The 22160-nt window shown below is 56.1% G+C and overlaps 1 protein-coding gene across 1 annotated transcript; it reads right to left on the bottom strand.

Moving 5' to 3' along the window:
• Window positions 1-5083: 5083 nt before the first annotated feature.
• On the bottom strand, window positions 5084-14640 carry CPNE7 (copine 7; the record flags this gene model as incomplete). The annotated part of the gene is made up of 15 exons (XM_083370274.1): window positions 5084-6216; window positions 6305-6541; window positions 8000-8133; window positions 8455-8506; window positions 9106-9160; window positions 9399-9532; window positions 10364-10423; window positions 10694-10780; window positions 10936-11034; window positions 11306-11395; window positions 11761-11844; window positions 12830-12904; window positions 13019-13093; window positions 13428-14113; window positions 14277-14640. The coding sequence occupies 15 exons, from the start codon at window positions 14638-14640 to the stop codon at window positions 6079-6081; spliced, it is 2370 nt and encodes a 789-aa protein (XP_083226400.1). The 3' UTR covers window positions 5084-6078.
• Between the last annotated feature and the right edge of the window lie 7520 nt (window positions 14641-22160).

Genomic DNA, 22160 nt, shown 5'->3' with positions numbered 1-22160 from the left:
TGTGCACATCTCCTGTTGCATCCTGTAATCATTCCCTATCACTCCCTGCAATTAGCCGGCTTTTGTGTCGCTCTGGATGCAGCTGGCCTCCGTGTGCTGTGGCTGGGCTCCTCCTTCCCAAAGTGGTTCTTGTGCTTTCCCGGCTGGAGGAGAAATTCGGCTTCTTCAGGGAAGCTCTTGCGCCTGCAAGTAATGCAAACCTGGGTGCAAGTTGGCTTCTGAATGCAGCCAAGAAAGCGGGAGGCCGAGAGCAGGCACTGATCTGACGATGGATTTAGGCCAGATGCAAAGCCAACCTTCTTACTGGCTGGACTGCCGGCCCAGGAGACCTAGAGGACCAGGGCTCTCCAGCCAAGGAGCCCTTTGTCCTGCAGCAGGGAGGAAGGGGAGGGGGGAGCAGGATAACTTACCTAGCAGGCTATGAGTTGTCGGCTGTCCCCTCTTCCCACTAATACGGCCAGCTGGTGCAAACACACTGGCAGGATTTCTACTAGTGAGGACCTCTCAGCAGCGGAGGGGGAGGGGTATGTGTGTGTGGGGGGGCAGTTTGCTGAGTCCACCCAATGAACTGGAGGGGAGGTTAAGTGAAGCTGTATGATGATGGACCTTTTGGGTCCCGTCTGATTTCCTAACCATTTTTACTGCTGTCTGTCCTGTGGCTGCCAAAGGCAGGGAGGGCCTCTCAGCCTCAGCTCAATTTATCTTCCTCAGGAGATGCATTCGAAACTTGGCTGGGACAGACAGCCTGCTTCTTCCATCCACCACACAACACAAAGTCAGGAATGGTTTTTCTGAGGTGACCGATTTCCTGGGCAACAGAGCGGCACGAGCCTCACTCAATCCATCGGCCCCCCTCACCTTGCAGGACTGGCCTCTCGGGGCTGGCCCACAGGCACCTGGACGCCAGGCCGAGGCCTTTTTGTGGTGAAAGGAAGCCGGCCTCAATTTGCTGCAGTGCAGACTTTCCAAAATTGCAAGTTTGGTTCTTCTCCTCCACCACTTTGTGGTCAGGGAGTCTGGTGGATTCCTCGGGGGGGGGGGGGATTCTCATGAGCTAATTTCAAATCGATTCAGCACAGAGCAGAGAAAGTGGCTCCCTCCTTCTCCAGTTATTAAATCATTGATCTTTTCATTTCTTTTTAAAACTTGAGCCTGAGTATTTTCAAAGGAAATCAGCCAACTCTGTAGAGGCATGAAGAACTTTCATTCTTGAAGAAAAGTTAGGTAAAAACTAATAAAAATGGACAAATAATTGTAGGTCCTTGGTGCTCTCTCAGGTTGCATGTTTTCTTGCAGATGTTTCTTGCAGATGTTTCATTACCCAAACCTAGGTAATATCATCAGTGCTAGTGAAAATAATTGTGGCCAGAATAATGACAAGGGGTCATTTGAATCAAGCAACAAGGCCACTGTTTGTAATGGCTGAAACCAGGGAAAAATATATCTCTATATTTATTAATGATATTTTAAAAGTTTATTCTCTTTGTCATCAGCCCCAGGGAATCTCTAAATTGGGCAGGAAGGTCAACCTTGTTTCATTGTTAGCCTAATTTTCCTGGCAATGCACTGATTTCCCACAAATTTGCTGAGGGAAGAGGCGCACATGGTTACGGGGGTCATCTTTGTCCAAGGCAATCAGACTGCAGGTGCAGCATATGGTATGTTGGTAGCAGGGACAGAAATTTCTCATAGCTTTCCTCCATTTAAGAATAGCTCCCTCAAGGAGACCCAAGGCCATCGGCATTTGCTGCCCTGGTCGCTGCTCAGACATGGGAGCTCAGGATGAGCATCTGGCCCTCAACAGTGAGCCAGGCACAGATAGCCGTGGAAGAGCAGAGAATGGAGTGGGCTTTACCGCCTCTGGGGGGCCCACCCTGCTATGACAGAAGCCCCCAAGGAGGCCTCCAGTTCCTCCTCCTCAAGAAACATCTGCCCTCAGCAGATGATGGGCTCCAGCATGAATCTTATTGGGCACAAGAGTTACTATGGTGACATCCATTATTCCTCTTTTCACAGAGATGAATCAGGAGCTAAAAATAAGAAATCTGTGGCAGATTGATCGGGGTGGGGGTGGGGGAGGTAAGTATTGGGGCAAAATGGATGGTGAGGGTATTGGGGTGAGAGAAACATCCGGCTCTTGACTCCTTCCCAACATTAGCCAGTGAAAAGGTGGGTGGACTTCTTTGCCTGGAGCTGACAGGAATCTCAGCTTGTCTTTGCTCCTGAGAAGGAAGGCCCAGCAGGTCTGGGATCATCTGGGAGACATACCTGGCCTCGCTCCGGTCTCTGCTTCACGGGCAGCCCGTTTTTTCTGGCCTGGCTGCTTCTCTGGCAAGGCTGGGGCCAAGGAACCCAGGACCTCCTAGATGAAGATGACCACGAGGGAAGTCCTTTGGGAAATGGGCTTCCAGTGGAACCAGGCCTGTTTTTGGAAGCCAGCCAGCCAGCAGGACGGCCAAGGAGCCTCTGAACAATCGCAAAAAAGGACGGAGCAATCTCAGCCTCCAGCATTTTTGCCAGACTGGCTTCATGTAAGCCCGTTTGCTACAGCAGGTGCTTTCCCATCAAACTTCATCCTTGTCAGCATGAATACATCTCGCTTCAAAGCCCCATTTATTGCAAGAACAATTTGAGCAATTATCCTGACAGTCAGAAATAATCACTTTGTCTCCGTTGAATAGAGCTGCTTCATGGTTAGAGCCTGGCTCCTTTTGTTGGGGAGGGGGTGTCAGGTGGGGGACAGTCACAGTGGAACTGGTGCTTCTGAATGCCCCAGCATGTCGGCAGGCTTGCAGTGTTCAAACATGTTATGTAGGAGTGGTGTATGTGTGAATGGGAAGAACGTATTAAATTATTGCATTGTGTTATGTGATTACTTTTTACAAATTTGTGCCTAGACTTCGGAAGGCTGCAATTCAGGATATAACCATGCATTACAGTAGTTGTGAAAAAATTGATGTTGGGTTCCAGGCAAAAAGTCAATAAAACATGTTATGTCTCTCCTGATGGTTAAAGCTTATTAAAGCTTAACAATTTTTTGAAAAACACCCCAAAACAATTACTGGTTACAGAGCAGAACTGGAAGATAGAAAAGTCCATGTTTTGTTGACTGTTTTCCTGGAAATCCATGATAAATATTTGACATTTTGGCCACAGAAACATCTTCTGTCCATGGTGCTGAAGCAGTACCAACCCAGATCTGCAGTTGTAGCTCCCCTGTGGCTCGGCTGATGCTCCCCGACCCTCCTTTCTCTGCCTAACAGACACACGGCCATTCTTATGTTTAATTCTATTACCATGGCACACAAAGGCCATGCTTTATTTCCGTTTTCATTCAGTCTCCCTTCCGTGCTTGGCCTTTGATTCACCACATAGGGTAGGAAGCTGCAGTTAATCACCCTGAACTGCTGATTGCATTGGAAGCTTCTCTTGCTGAGCTCCAGGGCAGCGTCTCGGGGTGGCTGTGATCAGAAGCGGAAACGTGCAAGGAAATCTGCGCACCATTTGCTGGCTGACACGGCTCACATTGAGACGAGGCGTGAGAAGGAAAGACGCCCTGCTGAAGGTGCTTCTCGGAGCAAGCATAAGCGCTGGTGGCAAAAGCGACAGACAGACTGGATTGCAAAATCTTTAAGGCACACATTTTGAAGCTCTCTTTTCCATCCGATTAGCTGCACACAAGAACTCCTGGATGGAGCTCCCTCCCTTCCTCCTCCAGCCTCACCGCTAATTTAGTCTTCTCTCCTGAATGTGGCAGTGCACCAGCAGGGTTTTTTTTTCATCCTGCCAGGACAGTTAGGGCTGCTACTCTTGAACAAAAGAAGTTCAGAGAGAGCTGTCGTGTTAAGCCACTGAATTTTAATTTATGTAGAAGCTCTTTTCGCCACCAATGGTCAGGATCCCAATAATGAGTTTTGATCACATTACACGTGTAAATTAGTATAGCAACGCCAGGGTGCTCGTACTAGGGCTGCAGAAGGAACGGTGGCCCCCGGGGGTCTCTCAGCCTCTTTCTCTCCTCCTCCTCCTTGCTTACAATCCCAACCCCTGGGTGCATATTTCCCTTTTAGGAAAATTTGTGGAATTAATGTTGTTGTTGCAGGGAACGTTACCTTCCATGGTGCCATGGGTCTCTTGGTTATTCCTTGCTGCAGTAAGATTTTTCCCCCTTCTGTTCAATCATGACTGATTCTTGGAGACTGCTTGGATTAATCCCTGCAGTTTTCTTTGCAAGATTTTGCAGAAGTGGTTTGCCATTGGCTCCTTCCTGGGGCTAAGAGAGAGGAACTGGCCTGAGGTCACCCAGCTGGTTTTGTGCCCAAGGCAGGACTAGAACTCAGGATTGCCCGGTTTCTAGCCTGATGCCTTCAACACAACCCCAAACTGGTTCTCACAATTTTGACACGAGACAATTAAGTGGGGTTCTGGCCGTGCCCTGCAGCCCTCTAACTGCTGCCCGCTTTCCTGCCCCTCTGGAGGGGGAGCTGACCAGCAGACCGAGAGACCCAGCGTGCCCTGCTTGGCCTCCTTTGGCACTTCATTCTGGAGGCAAAGCTCTGTCTGCAGCTCCAATTGCAATTCACTTTGGGCTGAGATACTTTGGTCAGAGGATGGGCATTCTGTGCCTTTGGACAATGCAAAAGCTGGGGAAATGTTGCAGCTGCAAGAAGAGAAGCCTCAGATGAAGGGAAGTGGGAGGTCTTCAGCCCAAGCCCACCCTGGGCATCATCCTGCACGTGGATGGAAGGTCTGTTTTTCTCAGGGGCACTGGCATGTGGAGTGGCCACCAAAAGTCTCTGTCATCCATACTTTTTGCCAGTTCTTAAATTCTGCAAAACACCCCTAGAGAAGCCAAACCACCTGCAGCCTGGCTGTTCTCGTACAGGCGGTTTGTCACTGCAGAGTTGGTCGCAAAGGACCAAAGTGCCCATTTTGTCCCCAGGACCGCAACATGCAACCCCAGTCAGAAATGGCCGCCTGTTTAAAACTGGCTTGTGTTTGCAGCCCATGACTGTTTCAAGATGTTTACAGGGGTCATTTTTGCTTTTCTCCCTCCAAAGGACAGAGTGCCAAGGAAACAGAATCTCTTTTTTATTTGGCTGTCTTCCTGGGTACATCTAGGATTTCTCATGCAACCATCAGCAAATGACACATCACAGCAAAAGACAACCACGGAGCGCACAGAGGGGAAAGGGGCCCGGACCCGAACCGCTCATGCACAGGAGGAGGCTGTGAAACGGACTGAAGCACCTTCGCAACATGGACCGGCTGCTTTGACGCTGCAGACCTGGCATCTGAGCCCTCTCTGCACACAGAGGGGAGGGGGCCCTGCTGTGACACTCCACTTGGGGCAAGGGTCTCTCTGCCGCCCCCCACTTTGCTAAGGTGCTGGTGTGGGAAGAGCCAGGGTGCTGGAGGTCCATTCCCAGGAGCCGAAACCCTCCAGAGACGGCCCTGGGCTCCTCTGTGGAAGGCAGGCTCAGGGGCCCAGCCTGGGGGGCTTTCTGACCCCCTCTGCCCCTTGGGATGCCTCTGCTTTCTGCCCCCCCTGCCCAGAATGCCCCTGCTTTGTTTCTGTTTCCAGGGTGCCTCGCTACAAAGAGAAGGGGAGCTGCTGTACCCTTGAGCAGTTTCAAGGGGAGGGGGCTATAAAACGTTTATTCCCCTGCCTGAGACAGAGCGAAGGAAGGGCGAAGAGGAGCTTTCTTTGCACGTGTCGATGTATCTGAGCGACAGACGATGGGCAAAGGGCATCAGCCCCGCTTCCCCTCTCGGCCTGCTTCTTACTCTTCACCTTCCTTTCTCTCTCCTTTGCAATCCTGCTGCCCCTTTGGCACTGCCCAGCTGGGAGCCCCTGCTGCCCGGGCTGCCCACTCTCTATGCCATCTGCTTGGGGGCTGCCCTCCCTCACCACAGGGCCATTCCTGGACTTGCTGGTGCCCAAATGGCCAGGGGGACGCAGGAGGCGTCCTGCTCTGCGCGGCGGGAGGAGCAGCTGTCGGCCGGCCTTGCTTGCTGGAGAACGAGCACGGGGGGGGGGGGGGGAGACAGACGCAGGGACGCTCAGGTCCGGCGGGTTCACTGCGGCGAGTTCAGAGCAGAGCCAGGGCCGCTCCCTTCGGGTCCACGGGGGGGCAAGGCCTTGGAGCTGTAATAGTCGACCACCTGCTTGGGCACCTCTGCCAGCACACACTTGGCCAGGGCGGTGGGCGAAGCCTGGAAGACAAAGGAGGCTGAGAGGTGAGCTGGCAGCCAGCTGGGGGGGGTGTGTCTTAACCGTCCTGCCCGAGGGAGGGGGACTTACATTCTTGAACTCTCGGAAGGGGACGAACTGCACAATGTCCCGCATGACAGGCTCGCCTTTGGGGGAGCGAAGGATCCCATCGTCCCCATCCAAGATCTGCATGTCTGTGAAGTCGGCGTTGCCCACCCCCACAATGATGATGGACATGGGCAAGTAGGAGGCCCGGACGATGGCTTCCCGCGTGTCCGCCATGTCAGTCACAACCCCGTCAGTTAAGATCAGCAGGATGAAGTATTGCTGTGAAAAGAAGCGCCAGGTCAGGGCCACCCAGGAAACACGCAGGGCGGAGGGCACAGGCAAGGGTGCAGACTAAACTCCCCCAAACTCTCCCCTTTGACGAGCCGCTGAGCCGACGGCCACCAGCTGATCTTGTTGGCACACAGAAGAGAGGGGAGCCCTTCCCTCATTCTGGAATTTGGGAGGCCACTTGGAACGAAGAGGATAGTCCAGGCTCCATTACAGCCCCCCCCAAGACATCCACCACCCCCCGGGCCTCCTTCTTCAAAAGAATGAGGGGGGAAGGATGAATTGCCAGAGACAGGCACCTCCTATTTTCTTGGCAAAGGAGAAGTTGCTCCCTGTGTCTTCTCTGGTAAGAGCTGCAGGGTTCCTGTGCATGTATCAAGTGCCGCAGTCTCGTGAGAACAGCACAGGCACAGCCCCAGTTGGCAGCAGCCAGAGTGGGCCCAGCTCTGGAGATGCTGCCCTCCAGAGGGCTCTGCGAGAGGCTTCCGGCGACACCTGCAGGCTGCGGGGCCCAGGGCTTGGCTGGCTGGACCCCCTCCAGAAAATCAAGCTTCAGTTCAGAGGAAGGAAGGCAATTCATTCCGATTTGAAATCGGTTCAAGAATGGAAAACCGACCGCCTTATTAAATTCCACTGCATCGATCAGGTAATTCATTTGTTTTGTTTTTAATTCCATTTGCTTTCCTTAATCAAATTGACCTGATTCAAAATGTCAACGCCGACGGACAGGTCGAGGAAGGCTGGAGCCGATTTGCTTCCTCTCCGGTGTCCCTTCTCCTTCTCCCTCGGCCCTCTTTGGCTCCCCAGCCTTTGTTCCTGCTCTGCCGGGAGCCCAGCCTGCCCTCCCTCCCTCCCCCCACCCACTCCCCCCCCAGGCTGTGTGGCGGAGGCATCGGTTGCCGCCATTAATTGATAAGACTGGCAGCGAAGCTTTCAGCCACTTAGCAAGCGGGCCAAGAGCTGTCAAGATCAGGGTGCAAAAAGTCACGCGGGGCCCTGGGTCCTCCTGGCCCACTTGGCACAGGTCAGTAACGGATAAACCAGTAAAGGAGAATATTTGCAGCTCAGAGCGAACTGAGGGGTCCTTGGTGCTCTCTGAGCGTGTTTGGTTTCTTGCAGGCATCTCATGACCCAAACTAGGTAACATCATCAGTTATGTTACCTAGTTTGGTTAATGAAACATCTGCAAGAAAACAAGCAAGCTCAGAGCGCACCAAGGACCCCTCCGTTTCATTAAAGTCACCCAGTCCATCCAATGCTTTCACGTACGTAGGCAAGGAGCCCAATCCACCATAAGAACGCTGCCTCCCTGGTGTCTACTTTTCTATCAAGCTGGCTGAAATTTGGCTACAGGGCTTAAATTCCAGCCAATGTGGGGGCATCGAGGTCAAAGGAGACTCAACCCCCAACCACCACCCAGAAGGTTTCTGCTGATTCCCACACACCCACCGAAGCTTCCTGGGTTTTTTCTTCATTAGCAGCTACTTTGGCCACTTTGGAGATGATGGGCGCCACGTTGGTTGGGCCGTAGAGCTGAATCTTGGGCAAGCAACTCTGGTAGGAGTCCACCACCCCCTGGATGCCTGGCAAGGAGAGAGGGAGATTCAGTGGGCCCCTTCTGTGGGCGACAGAAGCACAGGCGGGGTGGGGGACACCTTTCCAAGCGAAGAGAAGTCTGAACTTAAGCCAGGAGCAGAGAAACATCCTTCCTGCTCCTCCCAGGAAGCCGCCCAGGCAGAGATTACAAGCAAATGTTCTGCAAACATTTTTCCTTTTCTGACTCCAGAAAGGTTTGGCTGTTCTGGGGGAAGCCTGTCTGATGAGCAGAAGAAGTGCTAATCCAGCAGCATTTTGGCCCTGGCAGAAAGGCACAAGGAGCAGAAGCCTGCAGAAGCCACCCTCACCTTCACACTCATCGTTCTCAGGATTGAAGTTAATGGCAAAATCGTGGGAGACCTAGGAAGAAAGGGAGGGAGGGAGGGAGGGAAGTTAATTGTGGAGCCTCCTCCAGCCCCTTTTTCAGCTGGTATCGCTTGGTGGCTGGAAGGCGCTGCAGTATCCTGAAGGAGTCAGAGTTGTCCAAGCGCCAGAGGGATCCTACTACCCAGCCGGTTGGCAGGAGAAGGTGGAGGGAGGTCTTGGGCTGGATGCAGAGGTGGCAGAAGTGCCAATTTGCCCTGCTTCACAACTGCTTGATGGGCACACCAATGCCCAGAAAGGCCGGTCAGCCTGGTGCTACGTTCATGGCAGCAAAGCAGCCAAGAGACTTGTGGGACCCTGAGGCTGAACAGCTTGGCTGAGCAGACCCTTCAAGAGCCCTGAAACACGTCAGTCAACAAGATGTCACAAAAGTCTCAGTGTTCTTATAAGGCAAAAAAAGGAAATGCTGGGGGGGGGCAACAGGCAGGTGTGACGGCAGGTGTGCTGGGGGTCCGGCCTCCCACGGGAGCACTGGCCAAGCTCCTCTCCAGTGGGGCCAGCTGCCTTGGGGACCAGTCTCCCCAACCATGGCCTCTGCCCCCCCCATCCTGTTTCATGCATGTCCCTTTACTTACTTCGTAATTGGGGGGGATCCTTGCTCCGAAGCCCAAGGCAGAGAATTTTTTGTCACTGTGGAGAAGCAGAAACCAGACTGGCTGCAAAGGGCTTGGAAGCCCCTCGCCCAAGCCCCCCCTCCCCTTTCCCCAGGACCCCTGACCGCCATGGGGGAAGATGCCTCCAAAGTGGCTGTTCTCCGGCGGGGATGAATGCTCGAACTGGCCAGCTGAGGGCTAGAGGGAGCCTCCCCCCTCGAGTGTGATGCCCCCTTCAGGGCCTGGCACCACTGAGACAGCCCCCCCCCGGTCACCTGTCGTAGTCCTGGCAAATCTCCCCCACGGCCACCAGGGCCTTCAGGTATTCATTTGGCTGATAAGGGTTGATGTAGTGCAGGGAGCAGCTGTTCCGGGGGTCCCCATTGGAGGCTGTGAAGTCAATGGCCACCTGGGGGGGAGGGGGGAGGGGGTCAGAGGCAGGGAGCCAGCAGGTAAGTCTCCCAGAGGGGGGCAGATCCGGGCTTCCCCGTCATTTGCCAAGGGGTCTGAGATGAGGGGCACAGAACTTCCCACCCTTGGGAGGCAGATGGGAATGTCCTCAGGACCAGTTCCTGCCCAAACCTGGTTAGGGGAGCAAAGAGAAACCGACATCAAGGAAAGGGAATAATCCGGCACAGCCCATTTTTGCCGATCAGCCCTGAACTCAGAGCAAAGCAGGAATTGCCACCGTCTCTCTCCCTCCCTCCCTCTTCACACACCCACCCACACACACACGCACACGTCCTGCGAGCGAGGGGCTCTCGTTCCTGGGATGCTGCCCGTCGCATGGCCTCGCGGGCAAAGCGGGCCCAGAGCCAGCAATCTGTTCCTTGCCACGTTCTGGAACTGACTCACTCCAGGAAGGAGATGCTCTTTCAAAATGCAATCTGCCGCCTGCTTCTTGTTTTGAAAGAGAGAAATCTGTGCGGCACTGCCAGCGGGGCGCTCCAACAGCCACGGCAAGAAGCTGAGGTGACCGAGGAGCTGGGGGGGGCAGCCCGCCTGGAGGTCCAGCCTGAGATAAAGCCCACAATTCCAAAGCCTCCGGCCCCTCCTTCAGTGCTTAGTGTCTCCCTTGCCAAGGTAGGACAGGGTGCCCATACCTACACCAGTTGGCGACAAGCGCAAGAAGTGCCCGTGTCCCTGGGCTGGAACAGAAGAGCCCCCGCACCCCGGCTCTGGCTCCAGAGACCCTTGGCCTGCTCTGGGCCAACTGAGGAGGCCGGGCGCAGCTACTCACCGTGAAGTGGATCTGGCAGCCGCCCATGATGTAATCCAGGAAGGAGTAGACCCTGTGGATCTTCCAGAGAATCTGGGCATCAGAGCGGGATGAAGGCTGCTTCCTGCCAGCCCAGCTCTGTGCCCAACACAGGGCAACAGATCTGCAGGCCAGGGGGCAGAATTACAAGGAGGGGGCCAGGCCTGCTGTAACCCACAGGTTGGATGGGGGGGCAAGAGCCTGTTCATAGCAGACCCATAACCCACCCCTTTGCTCCCCAGATCCCCCCTTGCCCAGCCCCCACGCACCCCGACTGACCACGAGAGGCCGGCCCATGGACTGGCCACTTACCTTCAGGTCCAGGAGAATCACCACCCCTGAATTTCGGTAGTTTCGCTTTTTCAGTTTGTACTTGGGATTCATGCAGTCCCACTGGATCTAATGGGGGAGGGGCGAAAGGGATCTCTTTTTATTCCTGCTGGGCCATTCACGTCTGAACACCCTGCGGATGGCTGCTTTCTCTCCAGGAAGGCCCCTCCCCAGCTGTGGAGCTTCCCGGGGGCGGCTGCCTGGCCTCCTCCCTGTTCACCAACCTTGTTGCCACCTGTGGCTTTCTGCATCTCCTCGAAAGTGGTGTAAAACTCTCCAATGAAATCGTGCTTCCCTCGGGAGTCGTAGTCCAAGACGACACACTGCGCACGAGAGACCCTTCAGGACCCCTCGGAACGGCCTCTGCCCACCTCGTCCACCCCCTCCCCCGGGGCCAGAGAGGACCCCAAGGCAACAGTGGCCAGCTGGTCTCGGAAGTGGGGTACAGCAGGCGGCATCTGAGAGGCGCCCCTCTTCATAAGCCTCCCTTCTAGCCTGCTGGGGGCTCTGCTGAAGTTGCAGCCCAAGCGGCTGGGGGGCGGCTTAGGGCACAATCCGGATGAGGGTGGCCCTCTGCGCCCCCCCATCACTCACCCTCAGCTTCCGCTTCTCTTCACAGCTGCAGAGGGAGCTCAGGGACACTTTGAAGGGTTCCCAGATGGGGCTCAGGTTGTTCTTGACAAACTGAGAAGCACAGGCACATGGTCTGAAAAGGCAGCCTTTCGGGGGGGGGCTCTCTCCTCTGCTCCTCAATCCCCTCTGGCTGATCTGAATCCCAGGGTGGGGGGGTGAGGAGACAGCAGAAGCCTGGAAGGGGGCAGGCCATAGAAGGAGGAGCCCTGAGCCCCAAGGGCTCTCCGTGGCTCTTGTGGGAAGTGCTGCAGTGGGCTGGAGCAGATCTCTTGGGGGGCAGGGGTTAAGCAGATCTTGGGGCCCAGTACCTCCCTTCTTTCACCATGAGGACCAGAAGCTTATAATGAGTAGCATCTCCCCTCCCTGACCAGAAGCGTTGGGACTTTACCCTTTGGCCCCTGGGAGGAGACTCTTACCTCAGTCCGGTGTACCAGCTGCTCACTTCCATCATCATTGATCCGGTAGATCTCCAGAAAGGGATCTGACTTACTGAAAAGATCCTAGGGGAGACAAGGTTAACCTTTACCAAGGGGTGGCTCTCCTGCTCCTCTTTCTAGGGTCCTGGGTGTTGGGCTGTGGGGTGTGAAAATGACATGACGCAATATTGCAAGGCCATCCTAGTTGTGCCTTTTGTGTGAAGACGCCAGGGTGTCATCAAACCTGGGGAGTTTTGCTTAATCCCACCTGGATCTCTTCTTCATTGGGCATCTGAAGACCCTGCCACACTTCATTGGGTGGTTGGGAAAATGAAGGGTGTGTGTGGGAGTGGGGTCCCCTAAACCCCACCCCCTGAAAGAAAAGGGGGCAGCACTTTGCCTTGCATGCAGGCCGGCTGGCAGAGAAGAGTGAACGGACACAGAAGCCTCTTCCCCACTGACAGACCCCACCCAGCAAGTTCTCCATTATTCCTTCCCCTCGCTTCCTGCTCCATCTGTTCAACTTTTAAATATCTTTTTTCATTTTTTTAAAAAAATGGCGTTCATATTCAATTTCACAGCTTTGATGCCAGCCTGATTTATCTCCGTCACGTAAGATGACGAATTTTCATGGATGGTTCTGATTACAGGCGCGCGTGCGCATACACACACACACAGACGCACGCACACACACACAGAGTCCATTTGCTAGATGTTCGCTGATTGTCAGTTTTTCATTCCTAATAAAAACTGCTGCTCCACCTGCACCTGAGCAGATGGTGGAAGGCAGAGCCCTGAGGGGCTGTTTCGGTCTCCTGCCCCAAACTGGGCCCTTCCTACTCCTAGGGGGGGACTCTGGTGGTGGGGTGGGCGTGGGGGCTACACAGGCATTCACCTGTCCAGGTCAATTTATCTCCCAGCGCCTGTCTGAATGGCCTGGACTCCTGCAGCATTGCAATTCCTTTCTCCCCTTGCCTGCCCCCCTCAAGCCAAGTGTAGCCACGCTGACCCTCCCCAGGCTGACCTTCCCCAAAGTTGAAGATCACAGGCCCTTCCCCTCCCCTCCCACCTTGTCATCCAGCTTCTTGGCCCGAAAGAACAGTTCCACAAAGCCGTTTTCGCCAGAGATCTCTTCCGAGGTCACCTGTTAAGAGGGTCCAGAGAGGCCCCTTCAGAGGCCAGGCCTGTCGGTTGGGGGGGTGTCCCCCAGCCGCTGCTTCCAACCTGCCACATGGGGGGGCTGGGAGGGGGCACTCACTGTGATGGTGGACTTGCCGGCGGATTTCCCATACTTGAGAAAGAGAGGCTTGCTCACCCGCTTTTGAGCCACGATCTGCAAGGAGGAGCAGAAAGGTGGGCGCACGGCCCCTTCTCGGGCTGGGCCCACTTAGGGGAGCCTTTCCCAGCAGCTGCCGGTCCGAGCTATCACGCTTGACCCGCTGGCCGGCGGAGAAAGGTGCATCCTAACCCTAAGCCTTGCAGTGGGGGCAGGTGGTCTGCAGCCGTGGGGGTCTCTCCTGCCAGGGACACCCTTCGGGAGGAGGTGCAGGGGGCTGCAGGGCAGAGGCGGTCTCTTCCGAGGGGCTCCTTCGTGGATTAGCCCCCCTCCCGCTGCAAGGTCTGGGTGTCGAAGGCAGGGCCCAGAGACTGTCCCTCCCCGGCCTTACCTGCCCCACCGTGCACTCCATGCCTCCCAGAAAATCGTCATCGTGGGTCCTCACGCTGCTGCCGTGGCCGTGGATGTCGTAGACTTCAAAGCGCAGCTTCTGTACCTCCTCGAAGTAATAGTCCACCATAAACACCTTGGCGAAGACGGGGTTCAGGCTGCTTTTGATGACCTCGGATCTGTCCACCTGGAGGTGCAGAGAGGGCGTCAGCGTCACCTGCCAGGCCTTCCACCCCGAGACCACCAAGCCCAGAAGGCTTAGCCTGGCAGAGAGATGGAGGAAATGCAGAGCCGGACACCCCCCCCCCGCCCCCCTGCGAATGGCGGTCTCAGGCCCCGCCGTCTCCTGCGCGCCCACCGCCCCGCCCAGGGACCCAGAGCAGGCGGCGAGGGCGGCCCAGCCCGGTCCGGCTGATCTCGGGCGGGGGGGCGCCGCGAAAGGGGCGCCGCGCTCGGGGTGCCCAGGGCGGGCCGCAGAGGGTCTCAAGCTCGGTTGCGCGGCCGGAGGGCTCAGCCCGTCTTGCCCCGCAGCTGCGCTTCTCGGCTGCGCCTTTCGAGCCTGGGCAGGTCCGGCGGGGCCCTGGCCTGTTGGCTGCCCCCCCACCCGGTGAGCTTCCAGGGGGAAAAACACGCGGAGCGGGGGCTCCCACGCAAAACACACAAGAACAGACGGAGCCTCGGCTGCACCTGATGGGAAGTCAAAGAAAAGCAAGCAGGGAGAGCGGGCGCGGAGCGTTTGGTTTCAGCGTGGCGCCTTTGCGGCCCTGCCTCGGCCGGGAAGCGCTTCCCGTGGGGGGGGGGACGCTCCCCGCCTTATTGGCGTGGAAGACACACGCACACACACACGCACCCACCCATTTTGGCTCTCGCTTCTTCAGACGGGCCCTCATCCCTGCCTCTCCCTCCCGAAAGAGGGCGCTGCCATCCTCTGACCCTCTGGTGGGGCAGAAGGAAACTTTGCCCAAACTTGCCCAAGCTTCGAAGGGAGGCGGGGGGGGACGCCAGGCGTGGGGCTGGCAGAGCCTCTCAGCAGAGGCGGCCGCTCTCGCTCCCCTTGCCGCAACGCCGACTTGGCGGGCCGGAGCTGGTGGCCGAAGGTGAGGAGGCAGCCGCCGCGCCTTGCTCCCCCCCCGCCTCTCTCCAGCGGCCCCCGCGCTGAGAACGCCGCTGTGAGTTAGTGCTGACTTTGCTCTCGCAAGCAAGTCGTCGGTCATGCCGCTTTTCAGAAAAGGAATCAGATCACGTGTTTGATATAACTTTATGAAGTTTCAGTGCCTGGATCTGCCTGGTTTTCTATTTCCTGCCCATCTTTTTTACCCGGTGCACCAGAGTGACGGCTCCCTCCCATCAGCACCCAGGTCAGCTCATCCATCCCTGGAAAACTATCTAGGGCTTATCAATTATGCCATTAATCACTGTCAGAAGAGGACAAATACAGAAGCTACCAAGAGTCTGGCTGCATCTTAAGTACAAGCCAGTTGGCCCTGGCAGAGACGCCCTGGCCCAGCGCCACAAAGACGTTGGCTAAGAGAAATGTGTTAATTGTTACCGTGCTGGAGGCCAAGGAGCCTTTTGCTACTAAAAGCCTCTGCGGAAGCTGAGCCAGAGACCCCCTCTCCCCTTTCCAGAATGCAGCCCCCCCCCCCACAAACATGAAAGGTTAAGGAGAGACCAAGAACTCTTCTGGGTCTTCCTGCTTCTCCCTCTAGACCTGGGCAGCTTTCTTGGGCTAAGGCAAACATTGTCTCCAGGCCAAGGATACCCATTTTCTCGGGGGAGGGGTATCTTTCAAGCACACACACACAGAGGCAGCCTCACTCTTTATCTGCATCAGGCCACAAGATGAGCCACACCAAGCCTCCACTGAGAAAGCTGAGCTGCCCATTTGCTTTGGCTTTTGGTGCACCAAGCAAAGGGGGAGGGGGGCACATCATGGCAACTGATCCCCCTGAAGGTCCTTTCTCTGTCGCTCCCCAAATATCGCCTTCCCAGGGAGATTTATTAATTAGATGCACTGTCAGAGATAATCTTCTCAAAGTAAGCCACGGAGCTCATCTTGAGGCTTAATCCATCTCATCATGACCCAGATGTTGGATGCAGCAAACTGCCATTCGGAAGGGACAGTCAGCTCCCACGGGAGCCTTCAGTGGGTGGATTTCAGCCCAGATTTGGGGGGGGGGGCAGAGAAGCCTGTATGGTGTGATTTCAGGGACCGTCAGGTGCTGGGAGGACCACGTCCTGCAATGGGATTGCTGCGGGCAGGGGTCCAGCAGGGAGGAAGCCCCCTTGCTTGGGCTGAGCCTCTGAGATGACTTATTGATGGATTAATTGATTAATCAAATTTGTACAACTGTCCCTCTGACAAAGAAGCAGCTCTGGGCTCTTTACAGATATTCACAAAGACGCAACTGACAAGAACGAAGTTTTGGCTGCATAAAGAAGAGGACCTGATCTGACTAGGGACCCCCCTCTCCCCAGCAGCTGGACAATGCGAAGGCCACAGATGTTTTCCATCTCCAAGGGAGCTGCAGATGCCTCTGCTTGCTCACTGGCGCTGCTGCGTCCCTTTCCGGAGGCTCACGGAGCACGTTGGACTATTGTCCCGTCACTCTGCGTTCTCGTGATTTCTAAATAATGCCAAAGCATGAAATGGCAACTTTATCAATGTCAGGCCACACAGCCCTTTGGGACATCAGTCAAAGTGATTTTCCGTGGCTGTTAACACGGGTAAAGAAAGCTGGCTCCCATGAAAATAGAGCAATATTTCAGTATTGATTTTTGCTGCTCACTCTGAGCCTCGTCCTCTGTCCCTTTCAGCAAGGAGATACGTCTTAAGCCAACTGATCCACCGACAAAGCAACCTGGATCTGGCCCTTGGGCAGGATGGCTTAAACACCCCCCCACAGCTTGGGACCAGCCCCCCCCAATTATCTCCCTTGCCTCCAGCAGGGCCTGTCTCGAGGCTCCATGGGGGTCTGCAGCCGGGGGGGGGGGAGCTGGGCTCTCCCTGCAGTTCCTCCTCCCCAGAGGCTGCCTGTCTGGTTTTGCAGCCCCCAACTGGCCCTTCCTCCACCATCTCAGCTCCGCGGTGGTTTCCCAACAAAGCCACGGGCAACCAGTGCTCCCTGCAGAGGAGAGCTGGCCGGAGGAAATGTGCAAAGCCTGGCTGCCAGTTAAATGGGCCCATTATATGTCTACTCTGGGCCCCGAGGACCTGGGAGGACCTCCGCTTTTGGGATGAGCTGTTCATCGACAGTGGCTGCGCATGGCGGGTGCTAAAGAAAGACGTCTGCCTTTTGCTGAAACTTTGGTCTTCAAGCCTGCAGACAGGGAGGAGGTGCCCTTTTCCTCTCTCCTTTCTGGGGCGCTGAATGCCAGAAATCCAGCCCCCCTCTGGGTCCCTGCAACAGGGGGGGGGCTCGGCGCTTTGTGATCCAGCCTTCCTTTCGCCACAGGGAGGGGCGCTCTGCTCCCTGGCCACAGTCTGAGCAGGTATTCGAAGAGGGTTGGAAAGCTCAGATGAGGCCTGTGCAAGAACCGCTCAATGGGGGAGGGGGATTCAGGGGCCCGGTCTCGAGAGGAAACCGGGGGAGGGGGCAGCAACCCTTCCAAAAGCTCATCAGCCTCAACGCTCAGCCGGGGCCTTGCAGTTAACAGCTACACAATGAGAGTGATGTCATTAACATTTAGGCAGCCATTTTCGCTGTTTCAGCCGTTCACCTACATCACCTAGATTTCATCGCAACCCTGCAAAGGAAGCCAGTGTGGGCATCACCTGTTGGAGCTCCTGCCAACTTCTCAGGTGAGGCAGGCAGGAAGTCTCTTGCCCTACGTTGGCCAAGAAGCATCCGAGCGATGGGGCTCTCTGCTCTGCCCCAAGGGAAGGCCGTGGAATCCATTCCCCAAAGCAGGGAGCCAACCTTGCTGAAATTATGGACTGACCCTGCCCAGCCTCGGCACCACAGCAGGCCCTGCCAAACGCCCCATTTTACAGGTGCCACAAGCCCCATTGCTGGCTATGCACTCTGCACTGTCACCCAGAGCCAAAGGCCCTTCTTTCACGGCCTCTCCTTCAGATGGGGAGCCAAGCTCCTTCTGCCCCACAGAAAGGCCATCATCAGACCCAGCTGGGGGGAGGGAAGCTCACAGCATTTTCGGTTTATCTCCTGACCGACCCAGCTGGGCACAGTTTGCCAATCCCTGTTGTCTGGGAGCCTCTAGCAGAGGTGAAGTGTCACATCTAAGGAATATCTGAAGCTGCAGGCAATTAGCCCGAAGCACTGGCAAAAGGGCTCCATGCCAGAAAGCGAGAGCAGGATCGTAGGCAGGCTGGAGCAGCCTGAAGGCCTGGCAGAGCCCTCTGCCGCTGCCACACACACAAAAGACAGGGGGGGGGTGTTTCCTGGGCATGGTGGAGCAGCACCAAGGCCAATGGGGGGACACCTGTGCCTCAATTTAGGGGGTGACTGCCATGGCTTGGGAGGTTCACTTCAGGGGCAGCGCCAAGGCAGCCTGGGGAGGGCAAGATCCCAGTAGCTGGATCAGGCCACTCTGTTTCTGTGAATGGGCGCCCATCCATTCCTGATGATTGGGGCTTTCCCCCCCCCAAATTATTTACAGCAATACCAGCTCTTGCTTGGAGAACTAATTGGAACGGAGCTTTTGGGCACCAGGGAGCTTCCGTCAGCACACTTTAATGTCATTAGGAAGCCCCATGTGCTTTCAGGCGATGGAGGAATGGCCACCGCCACCACAGGCTGCCAGGCATTTAGCAGACTCTGCAGGGCACATATGTGTCTCTGGGTGCTGTTCATTAAACTGGGATTTGAGTGGCGTCTGATGATAGCTAAGCCTCCTTTCCCGTGACTGCTTTGCTGGCTTGGTTCTTGCATTATCTGTTTTGACTTGATGAGCTGAATGTGGATAGAGATCTTACAAGTAAGCCAATTTGCCAGTAACCAGAGCCCCGAGGCCAGGGAGCCTGAAGCTTAAGCCGGAGCGTTTTCCCTCTTTCAGTAGATTTTCCAGGCAAATTCAGCCCCGCTGGAGACTGGAGGAGGAAGAGGCCCACAGCAGATGCATTTGCCCTGCACAGACCTTGCTCGGCCCCAGGAAGATGGGAGGAACTCAAGGCCCAGGCAGAAAGCCAGCACCTGAGGATCATGCCAGAGACAAACAGAAGCAACGGAGTCTCTACACTTGTGGCAAGAGCCTTTTGCCTCACCCAAGTCTCTGGTGTAGGAAACTGGGTTTTATGCAGGATTCTCAGGCCTTTGGGGAGGAGCCTTAGCGAGGGGGTTGGGATGGCCAACTCCATCCAGTGGCAGCAGCAGAAACAAGAGTCCACCTCTCTCATAAGTGCAGAGATGGAGCGATTCCAAGGAAGCCTTCGGCCTCATCGGCCTCGAGGAGTTGCTGCATTACTTCAGTGCCTTTCAGCAGGGATTGGCTACTTTGGGGGCTTGCAAAGGTCCAAGCAGGCTTGGCAGCGTTGCAGGCATCCTAACTCTGGGTCTCAGAGCAGAACCAGCTTCCGCCATGGTTGGAGGAACCAGAGAACAGGAAGCTGGAAAGCCCCAAGATCTCCTGCTCGGCCAGGTGCAGCCGTCTCTGCATCTGACCTGTTCAGGCTTCACCTTTGCCGCTACAACTTATCCAACAGCAAGGAGCCCTTAGCAGCCGATCCCCCTGGGCGAGCCCAAGCGGGGAGCCAAGGCAAAACCCTCAGGCCAACTGGTCACGTTGCAGTGCTGACTCCGTTTAGTTGGCTTAGTCCATTGACAGGACTCCCGTGAGGTGGGCAGATCCCTTAAATGCATGTCTTTTAATGCATGTGCTACTAAGTGTGAAGGTGTTACGCATCCTCCTGGGAGACTTTCCACTTCGTTACTTCCCATCTTCTCCTCTTTTTAAATGCATCGGCATATATTTTGCACACATGCAAATAGAGGCATCTTTAATAGCTAATTCATTCCAATGAAAAAGCTGATGCATCACCCACACCTTCCTGGGCCAGATCATTTCTCTGGCCGGGGGGGGGGAGGAAAGACCCATCTTTGTGCAGTTGGTCTGTGCCCAGTTCTCCTTGCCCCTCTGGCCCTAGACCTGCTCTTGCCCACAGGATACCCACCGCCAGGCCCCTGAGATCGCTGAGTCTTACAGACCCCAATCCTCAGGTCTTCCTTTACAGGATGAAACAAACCAGCATCCTCACACACAAGCCCAAAGGGACCCAACTCAACATCCACATCCTTTTGCTGGGCTTAAAAACCCGGCCCTGAGAAACAGACAGCTAGAAACATCTCAGCCTATTCCTAGAAGATGCTTGGATTTGAGAAAGTCTCCTGCAGAGGCCCCCAAAGGCAGGACAACCATCTCCGATGCATTGCAAGGACACGGACCTCTGCTCAGGGGCAGCAGGGCTGGCCAATGGGGGGGGCAGCCAACCTGCCCCTCCTTTGGGGAGAGGAAGGTGGTTCTGGAGCAGACCTTCCTAACCCACTAAAAGGTTGGGCACCCTTTTTGAACAGCTCGGAATGACTTTGCTGCTGATGTGTGATGAGAACTTCTGCCAGGCAGATCTGAAGGACCTGAGCTGGGAAGCTGCTTGAAAGGACAGACGGAAGATGCGCCTTTGGAGCTGAGCCAAGACGGACAGAGAGCTGCTGCTGGGACTTTGGCAGCTCCTGCCCAGCTTGCCCGCCTGCTGGACCCAGATCAAGCCCCCCCCGGCTTCCCTTTGACCCTCCCTGCGGCCGCTGCCCACCTACCTCGGCCCACTGTCCTTGGGACTGCATGAGGAGGACGACGCAGGGATCCGACTTGTTGAGGGTGTCCCGGTCGAGCAGGTGCTTGCAGCAGACGCGGAGCTCCACCTTGGAGACGCAGGTGGCCGAGACGACCCCCAGGTTGGACTGGGACGCTGGGTCCAGGATTTCGTTCATTCTTGCCGGAAGCAGGGCTGGAGCCTGGGGATAGCTGGCTGCACGGCAGGCGACAGAGGCCCGGCCCGAGTCCACAGAGTGAGCGAGCGGTGGGGCTGGCAGGAGCAGCAGAGCCCAATGACGCTGAGCGGCTGGCTGCTCAGAGCATCCCCAAGTGCCAAATGCCCGCTTCCCCGGTCTGCGCTGGTGCCTGCTGGGGAGCTGCCAAATGAGGCTAATTAAGAGGTTTTCTCAGAGCAAATTAAACAGCGGTGGTTCTTTTCCCTTCCCCTGATGTTGCTCCCACTCAGCTCCGTGGCTGCTGGCACCTGGGCGCATCTGTGCCTGGCTTCTCTGGAAAGTGGGTCTGGGGGTGGGGATCCCTCAGTCTTCTGGCCTCCAAAGAAGTGAAGGGGGGAAAAGGAGGGACGCTCCCCCTTTCACTTGCCCCACAGCAGAAGCTGCTCTTGCCTGCAGCTTCCTGGCTTGCAAGGCTTCCCCCTCGGCGGAACCAGAATAGGGGCCTACCACTCTGAGACGCCCACGTGTGCTGCCTCGGGAGAGGAAGCAGCATCCCACGGAGCCTCCCTGCTCCTTCGTGGAAGGGCTGACCTGGCCAGGAAGAGGACGGCCTGCAGATACCAGAAGAAAGACAGGGGAAATGACCTCTCAGTCGCCCTCAACACACAACTGCCTTTGGCAGATGACCCCGCCTGCCTCCTGCCACCCGCTGGGCGCCTGGGCAAGGAAGCTGCCTAGAGAAGCTGGTTTGGCTAACTGAGAGCCCAGATTGTGCCAGAAACAGTAGAATGGAAGCATCGGATCCCGGTAAGCTTCAGCTGCTCATCAGCAAAGGCATTCTGGGATCTGCCCTTTTGCCATCCTTGGTTCCACCTGGTTGTATCTTCTTCCACCCACCAGAACTTGTCTTTTGTGTGGAAGGATTCTCTTCCCCGACAAGAATCCTTCCACGCAACCAAACCCAGCCAGAATCCTGACACTCTTGCACCACACAGGAATGGCAAAAGCCAAAAACTTTGAGGCATTTGGTCAATGCTGGTCAGCAGCTTGCCAGGCAGTTTGCCCAGGGCAGACAGGCAGCCCTCCTTGGGCCAGGAGAGTCTACCATGGCGCCCCCCCCTCCCCGCCCTGTAAAGGCTTAGGAGCAACTGCAGCGGTGGCTGCCGTCCTATCCCAGCCCTCTTTCTCCCTTGACTCTGGATAAGTCAAGGGGGAGGCAGGACAGCCGGGCGCCTTGCTCTGGAAGCAGGACTGGGCTGCTGAGAGGGGGCCGTGGCAGGGAAGACAGCTGCTGATGCCCAGGGCTTGCCCTGCAGGCCAGGAGCCGAGGCCGAGGGCCCACAGTCAGCAGCCACCAGCAAGGCTCTACAGCAGCCCTAACTCAGCTTGTCTCCACACTTCTTTGTGAGACAGAAACAGCCCCTGATTGCCGCTTGGCCGGTTCTGGTCCAAGGGTGAGGAGAGCTCCTTCCCACCCCAATGGAGGCCCGGAAGGGCTCCGGGCTTGGACCGGTGGGGGATCCTTTTCTGAGGGCACTTGGCAGTTCCAGGAAGGGGAGGGGGTCCCCTGGGTAGAAGGGCAGGGGGCTCTTCCTCTAATTGGTGCCTGGCCTTGTCAGTGGTTCTGGGTGGAGACCGTCTTCCCCACGGATCCCCTTCGTCCCTCTGGCCTTGCTGGGAATTAGGGGCACTGCGTTCCATACGTTTGGAAAGAAACCGGATGGGGAGGGGATCTTTTGCTGAGACCCACAAACTGACGTCATCTAAGCATCCACCAGCACATTCGTGAT

Source organism: Vipera ursinii, assembly GCF_947247035.1.
Source record: "Vipera ursinii genome assembly, chromosome: 10".
Taxonomy (NCBI): domain Eukaryota; kingdom Metazoa; phylum Chordata; class Lepidosauria; order Squamata; family Viperidae; genus Vipera; species Vipera ursinii.
This window is presented reverse-complemented; position numbering and strand designations above follow the sequence as displayed.